This window comes from Rhinopithecus bieti, unplaced genomic scaffold (assembly GCF_001698545.2).
Source record: "Rhinopithecus bieti isolate Rb0 unplaced genomic scaffold, ASM169854v2 scaffold_47444, whole genome shotgun sequence".
Taxonomy (NCBI): domain Eukaryota; kingdom Metazoa; phylum Chordata; class Mammalia; order Primates; family Cercopithecidae; genus Rhinopithecus; species Rhinopithecus bieti.
The window spans coordinates 848,841-866,629 of NW_016819781.1; the positions used below are offsets into that span (position 1 = coordinate 848,841).

General features: G+C 43.6%; 1 protein-coding gene and 1 long non-coding RNA gene across 9 annotated transcripts in view; one reads left to right on the forward strand and one right to left on the reverse strand.

Annotated features, from left to right (window-relative positions):
* PALM2AKAP2 (PALM2 and AKAP2 fusion) overlaps positions 1 to 17,789 on the forward strand; it is a 398,719-nt gene that overhangs the window by 362,001 nt on the left and 18,929 nt on the right. For all 8 annotated transcript variants that reach the window (XM_017859235.1, XM_017859233.1, XM_017859234.1 and 5 more), the window contains one exon: positions 824 to 3,233. In XM_017859235.1, coding sequence (XP_017714724.1) covers positions 824 to 3,233 — 2,410 coding nt within the window. The remainder of the gene's footprint in view (positions 1 to 823; positions 3,234 to 17,789) is intronic.
* On the reverse strand, positions 9,549 to 12,745 carry LOC108519949 (uncharacterized). The gene is made up of 3 exons (XR_001882774.1): positions 12,497 to 12,745; positions 11,826 to 11,940; positions 9,549 to 10,826 (listed from the first exon to the last, which is right to left on the reverse strand). It is a non-coding gene; the product is annotated as an uncharacterized LOC108519949 (long non-coding RNA).

The window sequence follows — 17,789 nt, forward strand, 5'->3', positions numbered from 1 at the left end:
ATATATATATATATATAAAATATATGTGTGTGTGTATATATATATGTGTGTGTGTGTATATATGTATATATATATATGATGGATTTTAAAACATTAAGGAGATAGAGTTTTCCTATTGAATCACAAACTCAAGATATCACATATAAAGCAGTTAAGAAACTGGAGGAGAGGTACCACTGGCCATTAGTTTTTCAAAACAATGCTGACTTCTTAACTAAAGAGTATTATTTTGATGCAATCCCAGAAAACAGAGCTGTGCAGTCAGTGGCTTTGGTGATGGTGTTTATAAGGCACATGGTCAGTTACAGCCATGGCAGTGAGGCACTGTAGCCTATGTGCTGCCATTAAAGGGATCTACTGTTTTCCAGTATTTTATTCTGGAAAGATTTTCCAAAAAGTTTCTTGTCTCCAGAATAACTGCATTACATCTGGCAGAAAGTCATATGTTTTAAAGATCTGTTCATACAAAAGGACCTTCTTTTTGCAATCCTATTAATAGTCCTATTGCATAGCCTGCAATCATTTGCTACAAAATACTTGGGAAGACTCTGGTACAATAATGATGTAATCTCTTCCACCTTAGTAGATAAAATTAAAAAATGGCACTAGCATGTAAACAAAATGGAATCTGTAAAACAGAGAGGGTTGGGCACCCGTTACTACAAGAAAATGAACATTTAAGGGATTATTAGGAAATTTCTATTCAAAAGAATTTGTCACTGTGGTTTCCATTTTCCTTCTTAGTTATGAGTCAGTTTGTCAGCATTCACATCCATAAGAGATGCAGTATTTAACCCCGACTTTTGTTTTCTCTTTATTCCAGAAGCCTCCCCAGCTTTCTGAGGATGATATCCGGTTAAAAAGCGAGGGAGAAGACTATAGTGCCACCCTCCTGGAGCCTGCTACCAGCTCTCTTTCCCCAGATCACAAAAACATGGAAATTGAGGTGTCTGTTGCAGAATGTAAAAGTGTTCCTGGAATCACCTCTACCCCACATCCCATGGACCACCCTTCCCCTTTCTATTCACCCCCACATAATGGCCTCCTCACTGATCACCACGAATCCCTGGATAACGATGTTGCCAGAGAGATCCGCTATCTAGATGAGGTGCTGGAGGCCAACTGCTGTGATTCTGCTGTGGACGGAACGTTCAATGGAACATCCTCCCCAGAGCCTGGTGCAGTGGTCCTGGTGGGCGGCCTAAGCCCCCCTGTCCACGAGACGACCCAGCCAGAACCCACTGAGAGAACAGCTAGCCAGCAGGCACCGCCTCACATCGAGCTCAGTAATAGCAGCCCTGACCCCATGGCAGAGGCAGAAAGAACAAATGGCCATTCCCCCAGCCAGCCTAGAGATGCGCTGGGGGACAGCCTGCAGGCCCCTGTCAGCCCCAGCTCCTCAACCAGCTCATGGTGTTCTTCCCGAGATGGAGAGTTCACTCTCACCACATTGAAGAAGGAGGCCAAGTTTGAGCTGCGTGCCTTCCATGAGGACAAGAAGCCCTCCAAGCTCTTTGAGGATGACGAGCGTGAGAAAGAACAATACTGCGTTAGAAAAGTGAGGCCTTCAGAAGAAATGCTGGAGCTGGAAAAGGAGAGGAGAGAGCTCATCCGCAGCCAGGCCGTCAAGAAGAATCCTGGCATTGCAGCAAAATGGTGGAATCCCCCGCAGGAAAAAACCATCGAGGAGCAGCTGGACGAGGAACATCTGGAGTCGCACAAAAAGTACAAGGAGCGCAAGGAGAAAAGGGCGCAGCAGGAACAATTGCTGCTGCAGCAACAGTTACAGCAGCAGCAGCAGCCCCCATCGCAGCTCTGCACAGCCCCTGCCTCCTCTCATGAACGCGCAAGCATGATTGACAAAGCAAAGGAGGACATTGTCACAGAGCAGATAGATTTCTCTGCTGCTCGCAAACAATTTCAGCTGATGGAGAATTCCAGGCAAGCAGTGGCCAAGGGCCAGAGTACACCCAGGCTGTTCTCCATCAAGCCTTTCTACAGGCCTCTGGGGTCAGTCAACTCAGACAAGCCACTGACTAATCCGAGACCACCTTCTGTCGGGGGACCTCCAGAAGACAGTGGTGCCTCAGCCACCAAGGGACAGAAATCCCCCGGTGCCCTGGAGACCCCACTGGCAGCAGGAAGCCAGGGCAACACAGCCCCTCAGGGGAAGGAAGGGCCCTACAGCGAGCCTTCTAAACGTGGGCCCTTATCTAAACTGTGGGCAGAGGATGGAGAATTTACGAGCGCCCGGGCCGTCCTCACCGTGGTCAAGGATGATGACCATGGGATTTTGGATCAGTTCTCAAAATCTGTCAATGTCTCCTTGACCCAAGAGGAGCTTGACTCTGGTCTTGATGAATTGTCGGTGAGGTCTCAGGATACCACAGTCCTGGAGACCCTATCCAATGATTTCAGCATGGACAACATCAGTGACAGCGGGGCCTCCAATGAGACAACCAATGCCCTCCAGGAAAATTCACTGGCTGATTTTTCTCTGCCGCAGACGCCACAAACTGACAACCCCTCAGAGGGCCGAGGAGAAGGCGTCTCCAAGTCATTTAGCGATCATGGTTTCTATTCCCCTTCCTCCATGCTGGGGGACTCTCCGTCGGTTGATGATCCCTTGGAGTATCAGGCTGGTCTCCTGGTGCAGAATGCCATTCAACAAGCCATAGCCGAGCAGGTGGATAAAGCTGTGTCCAAAACCAGCAGGGATGGAGCAGAGCAACAGGGACCTGAAACAACTCTAGAGGAAGCTGAAGCTGGGGCTTTCGGCTCAGAAAAGCCTCAGAGCATGTTTGAACCACCTCAGGTGTCTTCTCCTGTTCAAGAGAAAAGGGATGTATTACCAAAGATTCTGCCTGCTGAAGACAGGGCACTCAGGGAAAGGGGCCCCCCCCAGCCACTGCCAGCTGTGCAACCCAGTGGCCCGATTAACATGGAGGAGACCAGGCCCGAAGGAAGCTATTTCAGCAAGTACTCGGAGGCAGCTGAGCTGAGAAGCACAGCCTCCCTCCTGGCCACTCAAGAATCCGACGTGATGGTTGGACCCTTCAAGCTGAGGTCCAGGAAACAGCGGACTTTGTCCATGATCGAGGAAGAGATCCGAGCAGCTCAGGAAAGGGAAGAGGAGCTGAAGAGGCAGAGACAAGTCTTGCAGAGTACACAGAGCCCCAGGACAAAGAACGCCCCATCGCTGCCCTCCAGAACTTGCTACAAAACTGCCCCAGGTAAGTGAGGTGCCTCACATGAGAGACATGCCACAGCAGTCTGTTGTTGTTGATTCCATCTCATGGGTTTCTATGTGGAGCTTCCTCTGTGTGTGTCTGGAGTCAGTGTTGGGGGGACACTAGCATGAGAATTCCAGCATACAGGGACATGCAACAAAAGTGTCAGAGTGTCCTCTAGAAGAACCCTGAGCTTGGATGGAGTTTTGCCACTTTCCAGAGGATGCAATCGCTCCTTTTTTGTTGTTCTGCTTTGGACTTGGTTTGTTATAAAGAAATGTTCTCTTTTACTTGAAAGCCTGCCGTTGTATGAAGGAGAGGCTGTTTGCAGCATAGAACCAGAGTGGGCCTGTGTGTGGACTATGTTGGAATCAGTAGCTTGACCCTCAGTATCTGTAGTTAAATCAAACCCATCTGATTTGGGAGCTGTCCTCTACTAACTAACCCCTTCTGAATGCTGGTTCCCTTCCCAGCAATGATAGTCATGGCTTGGCATTGCAGACTGGTCCATGCAAAATGTTCTTGTTCATCTTCTGTGTAACTGGATTTTTCTTCTGAAGTCACCACAAAGCAGCTACTTTGTAATCAGGGGTGGGTGCATCTTTTCTTGTCATGTGACCCCTTTGGAGAAGTTGAATGACTCTTCACAAAGGCAGGTCTTTAATCCCTTCATATTGCCTGGGCGGTCCCTTTTTTGAATACTTTGTGTAGATGGTTGATGTTAATTAGGGTGCTAATTATTATTACTACCATTTGGATAACAGTGTGACCAGTTATTTTGATTTTCCATGTGGATTTGATGGCAATCAGGGATCCACGCATCTTCAACTGTAGAAAACACTGCTCAAAGCGTGGTCCAAGCTAGTCCAGAAATCATTTGCTACTGGTTCATTCTAAGTTCAGACATTGAGAGTAAGCATTTGAAAACTCTTATTGCAATACGATATTGTCCTGAAATCCAAGCGTGGGATTTTTGCATTTTACAAAACTATTGCTTCATAATGGACTGGTGGGGAAAAACTGATGCTTCACCAGAGAAAATTTCAGAATCATTACCCTAAAGTATAATTGTTGACACTTGTCTTGGTCCATCCAGATCTTAATCTTACCTTGACACTTGGCTTCCATCAAATCTACAATAACACAAGGTCACTCTTCTCATTAACTTTTTAAATTTTGAAAGAATCTCCAACCTAAAGAAAAGTTCCCAAGTACAGTACAAATGTCATTCTATTTTGAATCATTTGAGAGTAAATTGCCAATATGATACCCCAACACCCCCAATTTTGTAGACTGCTCCCTAATGTGGGTCTCTGATGCTTTCATATGATTATTTTCAGGTTGTGCCTCTTTGGTAGGAATCCCACCAAGTTGATGCTGTGTTCTCACTGTATCAAACAGGTAGCATGTGGTATTAGTTTGTCCCATTATGGGGACAGGTGTCAACTCTGATCACTTAATATTGATTATGATCACTCAATTGAGGGAGTGTCTGCCAGGCTTCTGCACAGTAGTTACTTTTTTCTTTTGTAATTTGTATATATTTTGCAGGGCAATACTTTGGTATTGTGCAATTTTTACCCCACTTCTTATCAAACTTCATTTATTTGTGTTGGTATGATCTCATGGATTCCTGTGATATTCAATGGATTATGATCCATTTCTTTTATTATTTTTATACTTAACTTGTTCAGTTACTGCTCATGGGAGCCCTTTCTGGCTAACTTATATGTCCTTTGGAGATGTCCCCGTTATCCTTTGAATGCTTCCTCAATTTCTAGCATCGCAAGATATTCCAGTTTCATCTTATACTTTCCCAACCCTGAAATCAGTCGTCTCTCCGAAGAGCATTAGTTTCTGATGATGGAGAATGGTATTTACAAACAAAGATCTGGGTGCTAGCTGTGTTCATTGTTATTGCATTGTCGCTGGCCCCGGGCACTCTCAGTGGACAGAATTAGAAATTATACACATCTCTCTTGAAAACCATGAGTTTGCCCCATTGCTTTTAAATTCTTATTTAATAAAAGGCTCATTCATACTTTCTCCTTTTCCATATTTGTAACCACCTTCTTGACAACAAGATTTTGTTTTTAATAAAAACTTAGTTTTTATTATCTGTAATATGTTTATTATTTAACTAGCCCTCCTTCTCCCTCACTCCAGTATAACCAGTCTCCTGTTTTCCTCACCAAACTTGGGCTCCAACATCATTTCTGGGTGGCCACTGCCACTCCCCTTCACCAACACCCTCCTTACCCTCCCTGGGCTCCAACACTATAGCAGGTACCATCTTATTCAGCCTGGCCTAGTGACTTTTGGACTGAATTGTTTGGGAAGGAAAGGAAAGGGAGGAAGAAGAGGAAGAGTGCAGTGACTTTCTTAATATATGCCATCAAATTGGTGATAAAGTTTCAACAAATGAATAAGGTGGGGGGCGGGCACAGACATTCAGACCATAGCATGAGTATTTTCAGGTTTCTCTGGCTCTGTCTGCTAATCGAACCCCTCACCATATTACCTCCAAATTTATTTCCAGCACATAAACAATTGTCTAATATAAAGACATTTTAATGCTTTCTCCTGATTCCCCCACTGGCTGTTGTCCATCAGCCTTCCCCACCAGGACCAAGGTTGCCTTAAACAAGTCAGCATCCTAAGGCTTGCCAGTGGCATCTCAGCAACCCAGTATCAATCTCCCCAGTACTTCCCTCCATGCTGATACTGATCTGTTCTCCCATATCCCACCCCCATAGGATTGATTTCTGCTCCCTACAGGGGGATAGTAATTCATCCGTGCAAGTCTGCTCTAGTCTTGATGTCATATTGAATACAATCATGATAATGATATGCATGCATGTCATTTCTTCATGTTTATCTGTAGAACATTTAAAGCAGGCACCCGGGCTTCCCAGAATTACAACATGAGTTGAAAGAAATGGAATGTAAAATACAATTTTCTTCCTGTTCATGCCTGGAAATCTTTGGAGTATTGCTTGGCTGGCCAACCTCCAAGTTCATGATCAGGGAGAAGGCTGACACATGACTCTGAGCAGCCAAACTAGACAATTCATGACTAGGGTCAGAACTCCTGGCTCCAATGGTTTTGTGAATGGAGATATTACCAAGTTCCTATGGCACATTTCATATTTCATGCCAGAAGAAGTGACTCCACTAGTTTGTTGTGTGACTCAGATTGATGATTGAATACCAGGTGATGACAAACACAATTTTTAACTTCTCTGGTAGAAATTATGCTGGTGGCATGCTGGAATCCTAAAACCTTAAAGCAAATAAAATCCAAGCCAAGATGTGGTAAGGAAGGAGAAATCTTCAAATTCTTTCCATACAAAAGTTATCTAGACGGAAACCCCATCCCCCAGGTGTGGAAGTGTTGTTTGTTTTTGCTTTTAGTGTCTTTGTCTTTGCTTTTAAAAGATGGACAATGAATGATAGAAGTTCTGTTTTGAAAAGCATATAGTCATTGTTGGTTCTTATTTGACATTTTTTTTTTTTTTTTTTGAGACAGAGTCTTGCTCTGTCACCCAGGTTGGAGTACAGTGGGGCAAACTCGGCTCACCGCAACCTCCACCTCCCAGGTTCGAGTGATTCTCCTGCCTCAGCCTCCCGAGTAGCTGGGATTACAGGCACTCAACACCAGGCCCAGCTAATTTTTTTGTTTGTTTGTTTTTTGTATTTTTAGTAGAGACAGGGTTTCATCATGTTGGCCAGGCTGGTCTCTAACTCCCGACCTCAGGTGATCCACCCGCCTTGGCCTTCCAAAGTGCTAAGATTACAGGCATGAGCCACCATGCCTAGCCCTTATTTGACTTTTAAAGGAAGAAGCTCCACTTTAATAGTATTTGAATGACATTTGTTTATACAGAGGTGAACAAAAATGTGTAGTCCCTGCTCTCAGGGAACTTAATGGTTCAGTAAGAGAAACAACATTAAACAAATGAGGCAGTTTTATGACAGAGAAGCACAGAGACCTGTAGGAGCACAAAACAAGGAAGACCATGTCATTTGGAGGATAAAGAAAGCCTTCCTTCCTTAGGAAATTACTGTCTAAGCTGAGAAATGAAGGGGTAAAGTTGGGCTCAGGGTGTAGGGGAGAAGGAAGGGCACCTGAGAGGCTCAAAAGGAATAGAGAACTTGGCACATTTGAGATATTTAAGAGTAAGTTAAAGGAAGAGATTTAAAACAGAAATTGATTTGGAGTCAGACAACCAAGAGCTCTGTCAATCATATGAAGGGTTGTAGACTTTAGAGTTTACCCTATGGTCAATGAGAAGCCTGTGAGAGTTTTTAAAGGAGTAATTATCTGAACACAACCCCGAGCTGTCCTGCCTTCACTGTGAGTTGATGGACTCAATGTCTTCCTGTTGTAATGAATCCATTTCACAGGCTTGGATTGAGCTCTTCCTGCTTATGAGCACTTCGGAAGGCTGGCGCCATCTTGGTGAACACCCTGTATGTTATGTGAGGAGCCATGCTCCCAATAGTGTGTGCATGTGTGCCCTCTGCTGATGGCACTTAGAGACTAAAAGGAGGAAGGCCAGGGGTGGTGGTGCATGCCTATAATCCCAGCACTTTGGGAGGTGGAGGCAAGAGGATTGCTTGAGCCCAGGAGTTTGAGACCAGCCTGGGCAACATAACAAGGCCCCATCTCTTAAAAAAAAAAAAAAAAAAATTAGCTGAGTGTAGTGACACATGCCTGTAGTCCCAGCTACTTGGGAAGCTGAGGCAAGAAGGTTGCTTGAGCCCAGGTGTTCAAGGCTGCAGTGAGCTATGATTGAACCATTGTACTCCAGCCTGGGCAGCAAAGTGAGATCATGTCTCAAAAAAAAAAAAAATAAGAGAGAGAGAATAAAGGAAGCACCTTTGCAGGTACATGAGCCTGATTTGTAGGGGTAACTCACACACTGATGTAAAACACCCTTGAGAAAAGAATTAGGGGGTGGGATATCCAAACAGTGTATTGAAGTTGCAGTTTAAGACCTTTTCAAATGTCTTTTCATATTGGTGTTGCCAACAGTTCTCACTTTAGTATCTATGTCTATTATTAGATATCCTGGTTTCACTTCTAAGTTCTAAGCATGCCAGACAAACACGGTTAGGTGATGATTTGTTTGGTTTTTTGAAAGTTTCTGTTTTCATGCCAGATGTTGAATTTATCTACCAAGTCAGATCATTCACCCCATGAGACCTACATTATGGAGAGTGGCAAAAGAGAAGGTGGTGTAGGTTGCTATTAAGTTCCACAGCTTGGGGTGTCTGTTCATGTCTTCTAATATGTGGAAAGACATGATAGTTATAAATCTTACTTTTGTAAGATGTACAGGAAGTATTGACTTCTGCTGCTGTCTGTTTAGATTAAGACTCCACATGAGGTGATCATTATATTATTATAAAGATTCTTAACTAGGTCTTTGTTCTTTCCCCTTCATTATCTGTGAATATCACAAGGGAAAGTCTTAGGAAAAATATGTTTGTGAGTGTCCACACAGTCTTCATGAAGCAGAGCTTGGTGGAGTGTGCCATGCTAAATTAGAGCCAGATGAGGCATGGTTTCATTTGAGGTGCCCTCATTGCTCCATGGGGGAAGCCCCTGTGTCAGCATCTGACAGAAGGATTGATGATGAGAGAGTTCTCCATCCGTAGTACACAGTGCCTCTCTTTCCTGCAAGGCAGGCACCAACTGTGCAGCTTGTGGGAGCCCTGCTGGCTGTGTGAAGCTAGCTAAAGCTTACTGTGGAGTGTCCACAGATGGTTATTGTCCACCACCATGTTTCTAGAACATTCTCTGGTGACACAAGTCTAATCATGGTAGTTACAATTTATCAAGGCCTTAAAGCTGCATATAATACTAGTTATTTCACACTTGACTTTTCTCATTTTCTCACTGAATCCTCCCAACAGCCCTCTCAGATACAAATTAACCCTTGAGGCCAGATATATTTCTGGATTCAGACTTTTTCTGATTTTAGAGAATTTATAAAGTACATACTATTATTTAGAAAAGTAATGCAATGAATATGCTATTGTTTAACACAACTGGCAGGTTCTGGGGCAACACCCTGTGATCAAATTAAATTTCTACTCTAAAACTTGAGAAGAAGAATTAGTTACATTAAGTGGAGAAAGACTAGGAGACACACATGTCAGCTCATGTCAGGTTTTGCTGCCAAATAAGTTATGAAAAATCTTTCTTTTCAGACTTTTTTGGATTTGGGAATTATGCATGAAGAGTTGTAGATCTGTAATATTATTCTTTTTCAAAGTATTACTACTAGAGCCCAGAGAGATTAAGTTGCCCAAGGTCGCTCAGCGTGAAAATGGGAGTCTGGTTTCAAACTCAGGCTCTCATTTGTCTCCAAAATCCATCTTCTTTCCCCTACCTTCTCCTTCCCATCTGTTGAGCCTGCTCTGCGAGGTATGCAGTAATAGCTTCTCTCTCCAACCTGTAGCTCAGGTTCCCTCTGCCCTTTCCCAGTCTCATGCCCAACCCCTGCATTTTCCTGGGTCCTTCCTGATCCTCCTTTTAGGAGCCACTGTAGCTCTTCAATCCTTAACTTGCAGTGGCCTGGATGTATAAATTTGACTCTCAGAGGCCATGAAACAGCCCTTCCCTAGTGACCCAGGATGATTCCTTTCTGCTTTCAGAACTCAATTCCAATGCCCCAAATTACAGTAGGCAAAATCAGGCTGTCCAAAGATCTGAGCAGATAGCCAAGGGACTAACTTAGTCCACTTCAACCATCTAGCCTAGCTGCTCTTGTGAGTTCTTTTTGAAAGTTTATTTCCCAGGAAGAAACTCTGCCATTTACTCCAGAAACAGGCTCATTCCTTGAAAACTTTGAAAGAACTGGGTACTCAAGCAACGAAACAATTTTTAAATTTGAGGACGAGCAGGGATAAGTGTTCATTATTCTGTTAATTAAATATGAACACTTTTGGTTCAGTGGGGTCAAAGTCAACTAAGTTAGTTGACTGGTGATCATTGAGCACCATGACTACGCACTATTCTCCTTGCCTTTTAAAAATTGAGCTTTCTTCCTTGGACCAGAACTTCCCTGTGTTCTCTTTACCTAAAACCAGCGAGTATGTTTTCTTGAAAGATGTATGCCATTTGGAAAGGAATTGGTAAGAAAAGACTATGTTGAAGCTGTGTTTGGCAAGGGGTGAAGGTGTGCAATGAAATCAGGACTTTTCAAAGTATAGAATTCCACATTCTCTTTAGATATTACCCTTACAGTTTTGGAAAGGGCAACTGCCATGATTAAACCTGCCTGTCAGCCTCACTCTTGAGATGCTGTGGGCCCAGAAGTCTTTCTTCTGTAACAAGCCTGCGATCACAGCTTCTGGGCAGCAGAACTTTGGAAAAAGCAGAACGTTCCCCACCAGCTGAATTCCCTGGTGTAAGCAGGTTGCGCTGTTCCTGCTGATTGTGCTGGGTCTTTGGATATATCCACATGTCTGGGTTGACTCCTGCTGGTGCTGGGCCACCACGTGATATCCTCATTGCCTACGTTTGCATGGCCTCTCCATGCCGCAAGTTAGTTAGGGGAGCATCTTCTGAGGAATCAAACTCAGCTGTGTACAAAAACAGATGCATAGTTTTCAGGTGACGAAGAGGAGGTGATTCGCAAGGAGATTGGCGTTTCAGGTCTATTTGATCTTTGTGTGCTACATACGTATGGGGTGGAAAACTAGGGGGTGAGGTGGGTCAGGGAGAGAGTGTATGGACAGACCATTAGAGTACCGAAGAATACATGTGTAGTTCTTTTAACGAGATTTTCTTTCTCATGGCCTTTAAAGTAAAGTAAAAAGCTTCTCAAAACCTGTGTGTATCTAACTCACAAGTATTACCAGTCTCTCTTTTATTTCCCATTACTCAAGTATACATTTATATGCGAAGGCCAAGCGAGGTGGCTCATGCCTGTAATCCCAGCACTTTGGGAGCCTGAGGTGGGTGGATCACTTGAGGTCAGGCGTTTGAGACCAGCCTGGTCAACACAGTGAAACCCCATGTCTGCCAAAAATACAAAAATGAGCCAGGTGTGTTGGCGCATGCCTGTAATCCCATCTACTCGGGAGGCTGAGGCAGGAGAATCGCCTGAACCCGGGAGGTTGTAGCGAGCTACAATCACTACTGCACTCCAACCTGGGCAACAAAGCAAGACTCTGTCTAAAAAAAAAAAAAGTGTGATGTAAAAAAGCTGGTCAAGGAGAATACATGCTAAAATGTGACAGTCACTTCTCTGGATTCGTATCTCAAGCTTAATTCCTGACTCCACCACTTGCTAGCTTTGTGACCAAGTTACTTCACCTCTGTAAACCTCAGTAAAATAGGAATAAAGTTATACCAGCCTCATAAAAAAGTTGAGACAGGGCCTGGTACATAAAAAGCTCCTAGTAAGAGTTATTATTGTTGTTATTACAACATTACAACATTACAGTTGCTCTTTTGTTTTAAGAAAAAGCCTAGAGGCTGATCGCTTGAGACCAGAAGTTCAAGACCAACCTGGGCAACATAGTGAGACCCTGTTTCTATGGAAAAAAAAAGAAAAAGCCGAATTTAGTGTTGTGTACCTGTAGTTCTAGCTACTCAGGAGGCGAGGTTGGAGGATTACTTAAGCTTGAGTTCAACGCTGCCATGAGCTGTGGTCATGCCACTGGACTCCGGTCTGAGTAACAAAGCGAGACCCTGTCTCAAGAAAGAAAAGTCCAGAAAGCCTTAGTAGAATTATTTATGAGTTGCTCTTTCGCGCAGTTGTGAGCCTGAGATAAATAACAGAACATATACGATAAAATTGCTTTCTATTCCTAGCTGGGATTTTTTTTTCAGTTACTTCCTTAGAATTAACATTTCTCTTGGAAACTTGAGGTCAGGAATAATGAGTTTTCAATAGTCCACTATGATTTCAAAAACTAAAGAGTAAAAAATCCATCATTAAATGTATTGAGTGACAATAAAATTACATGTATTACCATAAAATGTTTTCCTTTTGGGGAAGGTAATCTTCACACAGCCAAGCCTGCCATGCTAGTAGAAATGTACTTAACAAAAGGATCTTGGTGGAGAATTACTATTCACCATAATTTTCATTCTTACTGTTTTAACTTTTTTCCTTTTTGGTCTTAAACTCTGCCTGCCCTGTAAGAGCAGAGCTCTTTCTTTCCTTCTAGAGTTTTCATCCTCTTCCAGTTGTGTTCATAGGGATAAACCCAATATCAGCAACTCGTCCAACAACCCGACTTACCTTTAAGCAATAGTATTTGACAGTTTCTCAGACTTGTTTGCCAAGCAGGGGTATTTCTCATTTCCGAGCTAGGTTTATAATCTGAAGATTCATATCATCACATTCTCCCACCCCTGGGGCCTTCAGAGGAGGAGATGAAAGAAGAAGGGACCAGCTCTTGGTGTGTGGGTCACAGCTGGAACCGCACAAGTCCGTGCACTCTGGGACTGACAAGCAGGATGTTCCCTTGTACTGAGAGGAAACGAAATTGAAATTGCAAGTCTGAGCTCATTTCTTTCTGGTGACTTGTGGGTCGCTTTAGATGTTTGCAACCTTATCCCAATGCTGTGTGAAGAAAGGAGGTCATTGAAGGAGGCCCCGGCCGAGGCGTGTCCTCTGGTGGGTGCTTTTGTTCGGTTCAGTTTGGTTTTTAAATACGAGTGGGTGATGGCTTTTTCTTTTCTTTTGAGAAATGTGGAAACAAAGGCTGTTTGATTTAAGACCTCAGACTTCATGCATAGAGAGTGTAATAATCACCCAAATCATAATATCTGACCAAAATTTTCAGAACTTTTGGAATCCTCATTCTTGGCTTTTTAAAAGTTAGACCTGAAATCCAGAAGGAAGATTTGGGCTGTCAGGGATGACAACAGCTGTATTCTGAGTGCATGCAGCCATCTCTTGGGTTCTTTGGGTGGGAGGAATTGCAGATTCTTTTCTCTGCCCCCTGTCAGCACAGCCCGCCACAGATGCCCAAGGGAAATCCGTCTTGCCTGGAAAATCCAGAAGCACAGCCAAGGCATGGCTTGCTTTCTCTGGACCACAGTGGTATAACTATTCATGATGAATAAGCAGGAAACACCAATTTATGCTTTCCCACTCATGATGGGAGACACCACTAGCTAATTTGGAGTGAAACTCATTGGCTTTCTTTGCTCCTTAGTCTATCTTGCAATGCTACAGTCTCGTGAGCACCACCATTGCAGAGATGAACAGTTTTTTTCCTTCTGAGCTCCTCTGGGTATGCACTGCCTGGGATGATAGAAGGACTTGTGGATCTGCCTAGTCCATAAAGGTTAAAGCAAGCAGGTTTATCTGCTTTTCTCAGCATGGGCTAATAATATTTACAAGAAAAGTTTTCTGGTTTGTTTTATATTTTAAAATTAATGTGTGCTTATTGTAAAAAAAATGTAAAAAGAATCAAGTGATTCATAATCCTACTCCTGCAGGAATAGCCACCTTTCTAGATTTTCTCCATGCCCATAGGTGCTTGGAAGGCAATATTGGGTTGATACTTGCATTTGTTTCTATTGTTGCTGTGACAAATTACCACAAATATAGTAGCGTAAAAAAATGCACATTTAGCCTGGCACAGTGGCTCATGCCTGTAATCCCAGCACTTTGGGGAGCTGAGGCTGGAGGATCTCTTGAGCCCAGGAGTTCAAGACTAGCCTGGGCAACATAGTGAAACCTTGTCTCTAGTAATAATAATAATTTTTTAAAATGCATTATCTTACACATGCATTATCTTACAGCTTTAGAAGGCAGAAGTCTGAAATTCATCTGCTATGGATGAATATCTAACCAAAATAATTTTCAGAACTTTTGGAATCCCCATTCTTGGTTTTTTAAAAGTTAGACCTTAAATCCAGAAGGAGGATTGAGACCAGCCTGGTCTCGATTGAGACCCCCTCCCCCAAATTCATATACTGAAGTCTTAATCCTCAGTGTGGTGGTATTTGGAGGTGGGCCCTTTGGGATATAATTAGGTTTACATGAAATCACAGAGTGGAGCCCTCATGATAGAATTAATGCCCTTGTAAGAAGAGACATCAGACTGCTTCTCTCCCCACTGTGTGAGGACACAGCAAGAGGGCAGCTGTCTGCAATCCAGGGAGAGAGCCTTCAGCAGAAACCGACCATTCTGGCACCTTGATCTTGGACTTCCAGACTCTAGAACTGTGAGAAAATAAGTGTGTGTTGTTCAAACCATCCAGTCTATGGTATTTTATGGCAGCTCAAACAAACTAAGACTGGGCTAAAATCAATGTGTCAGCAGGCAGTGTTCCTTCCAGAGGCTCTGGGGAAGAGTTCACTTTCTTCCCTCTTTCATTCTGTATGCTGCCTACATTCTTTGGCTCATGGCCCCTTCCTCCATCTTCAAGGCCAGCAGTGCAGCATCTTCAGATCTCTCTCTCTCTCTCTCTCTCTCTCTCTCTCTCTCTCTCTCTCTCTCTGACCCTCCTACTTCCCTTCTGCAATTACATCAGACCCAACTGGGTATTTCAGGATAGCTTTCCCATCTCAAGTACCTAAACTTAATCACAACTGCAAAGTTCTTTTTACCTGTAAAGCAACGTATTACAGGTTTGGGGATTAGGACTTGGACATTGTTGGTGAGGCCATTGTTCTGCCCACCATAGGAGGCAACATATAGTGTTCATCTTATGCTGATTGAGTGTCTGCCATGTGCCATGTACTTTTGCTTTCTTTCACACAGTTAATAAGTGGTGAACTAGGATTTGAACCCAGGCAGTCTGGCTCTCCCACCTGCACTCTTGAACTCCTGCAATATCTCTACTTTTGCAATCTGCTTTTTCTCTTAATATATTTTGAATATTTTCTCATGACCTTAACCATTCCTCTAAGTTTGAGAGTCTGAAACATGATTTATAATGGCTAAATAATACTTCATTGCCTAAATGAGCCATAGCTAACTTAACTATTCTTCAATAGGAAGATATCTTGGTGTAGTTAAAAAAAGACAGTGCTGAACGTTCTTGTACATGAGCTTTGTGCCCATACTTGATTATTAAATGAACTTGGGCCAAAAAAGTTCCTTGGAAGCTGGTTAACTACTGCACACTAGACAACAGTATTTCCTAAACTGTTTTTCTTTTTTTCCCCCCCTTCTGTATTCATTTACTTACTTTAAAATTTTTTAGAGATGAGGTCTCACTGTGTTAACCAGGCTGGTCTCAAACTCCTGAGCTCAAGTGATTCTCTGACCTAAGCCTCCCGAAGTGCTGGGATTACAGGCATGAGCCTCAGCACCTGGCTTTTTTTATTGAGGTATTTAATATATTCTATGAAGTGAGGTTTTCTGGTTAAATATACTTGAGAAATGCTGTACTCCCATTCCTGAATTAGAGCTTTACAATCATATTAGCACTAAAACCAGAAGTCCTCTGGTAAACAAATCCCTCTCTCCCTCCTTGTTTTCTTGAACCCAGTGTGTCCCAAGCTTAATTTGACCAAAGATTTTTTTATTTGTGGCATCAAGTACTATCTTACAAAGCTAAGGTCACAGGACATAATGTTAGAAACATGTCTTTAGAGTCAACCAAGTGAAGCCACTTACCCTCAAACATCTTCAAAAGCTTAAGTCTAAAATTACTCCAGATGGAATAGTTTGAATATAATCACATTTACGATATAAACTCAAATGTTTCCTATCCTCCACTCAGAATTTCAGTCTAACATTGTTCTAGCGGTTCCTTATGTTCATTTTAGAGGTCACATTATACCTGTTCCTGGCTCTGTAAATGTTAGGACTGGCCGTCAGCCAAGACCAATACAAGTCTGCCCTGATGTCTACATGGCACTGTGTGTTCATGTTGTTCAGGGATAGTGACTGAGGTCCTTCAAGAGAGCTGTTCTGACCGGGCACGGTGGCTCATGCCTGTAATCCCAGCACTTTGGGTGGGCAAGGCAGACTGATCACTTGAGGTCAGGAGTTCGAGACCAGCCTGGCCAACAATGGTGAAACCCTGTCTCTAGTAAAAATACAAAAATTAGCCAGGCATAGTGGAGGGTGCCTATAATCCCAGCTACTCAGGAGACTGAGGTGGGAAAATCACTTGAACCCAGGAGGCAGAGGTTGCAATGAGCCAAGATCACCGCACTCCAGCCTGGGCAACAGAGCAAGACTCCGTTTCAAAAAAAATGAAAGAAAAAAAAAGTGTTCTACAGAGTGTTCAGTGCAGGTGAGGAACTGGATGGCAGGATGTGCTCACTGAAAATGGGGCAAATGTCAGGCGTCACAAGCTATTGAATCATTCATGAGGTGCATAAACCGATAGCAGAGCAAAGTTTGCGGGAGTAAGCAAAGCTGGACCTGGGGTTACTGGGGAAGTGCTGAGTGAGATGCACCCTGGAGCAGTGAAAAAGAAGTACCAAAGGTAACCATCATGGTTTGGGGAGTCTGCTGGGGCATGTTCTCTGGGCCAAGGGACTTCAGGGGGCCTTATGGGGTCATGAAAAAGGATGTGATTGAACTCCCAGGCCTGTGGCACAGACTATTTGCATCACACTCATGTAATGATCGAGACCCAAACTGGTGCTGTCTGCAGTATCTACTATTGGGGGAAGAGCATCCGGAGTGCTGTCAGCATCCTAATGGAGAGGACCTCTGGCTGCAAACTCTGGACCTCTGAGGAAGTTGTCAGGTGTGGAACAGGTTTCTCTCCAGCCTTTTAGCAGCCTGTGTGATTCCTAAGATGGCACCCAGAATTCTGGTGCCTGGTTTGAACCATACTTGGAGAGGAGCATCAGAGATCACAGGGCCCAGCAGAGAAGCCTGGCTGAGCTAGCTTCCCTTGATACTGACCAGAATGATGGCCGGAAGTCTGGGAATGAGGCATAGTGTCTTCTCTCTCTGGGGACCTGTGATAGCCCCTCCTGAGTGGGTAGATAGAGCCAGAACATGGGCTCAGTTATCCAAAGCGACCATTCTCAGCCCCCTTGTCCCTGGCAGCCCCTGCTCCAGAACTGCTAAGCCAGCCTTTCTTTCCTGTTGCTCCTCTGACCTCTAGTGGCTAGAACTAGAAAAACTTGCTCTAGGGATGAAATCATCAATAAGCAGGAAATGTCTTTAATGTTTAATGGCTGAGCACTTCTCTATACTCATCCTTCACCCTCTTTACAGCATTCTTTCTGCATACATCCCATAATTTAATTCAGCCATCATCAACACTGGGTTTGGGCTCCAGACTGTGACTCTTACTCTCTCATGTAACTTGGGATGGAGTTGGCGTCTGGGCCTCTGTGGTCATGACATCCACCCTAACTACATCCCAGGGTTGTTGCAAGGCTCAGATGACATGAAGCCTACAAAAGTAATGATATATAAATCCTCTTGTTACTCCAAAGCCATTGAGTTTGTGATTCTGTAGACCTAAAATGTTTTAATTCATATATTTTGGTGAAGGCATTTAAGCCCTTTCCTCTAATTCTCTGTGGGAGATTCTGTCCCAATCCATAAGCATTTACTTGTGGTTGTTATGTATATTTCATAATGGACTTACTGATTGAT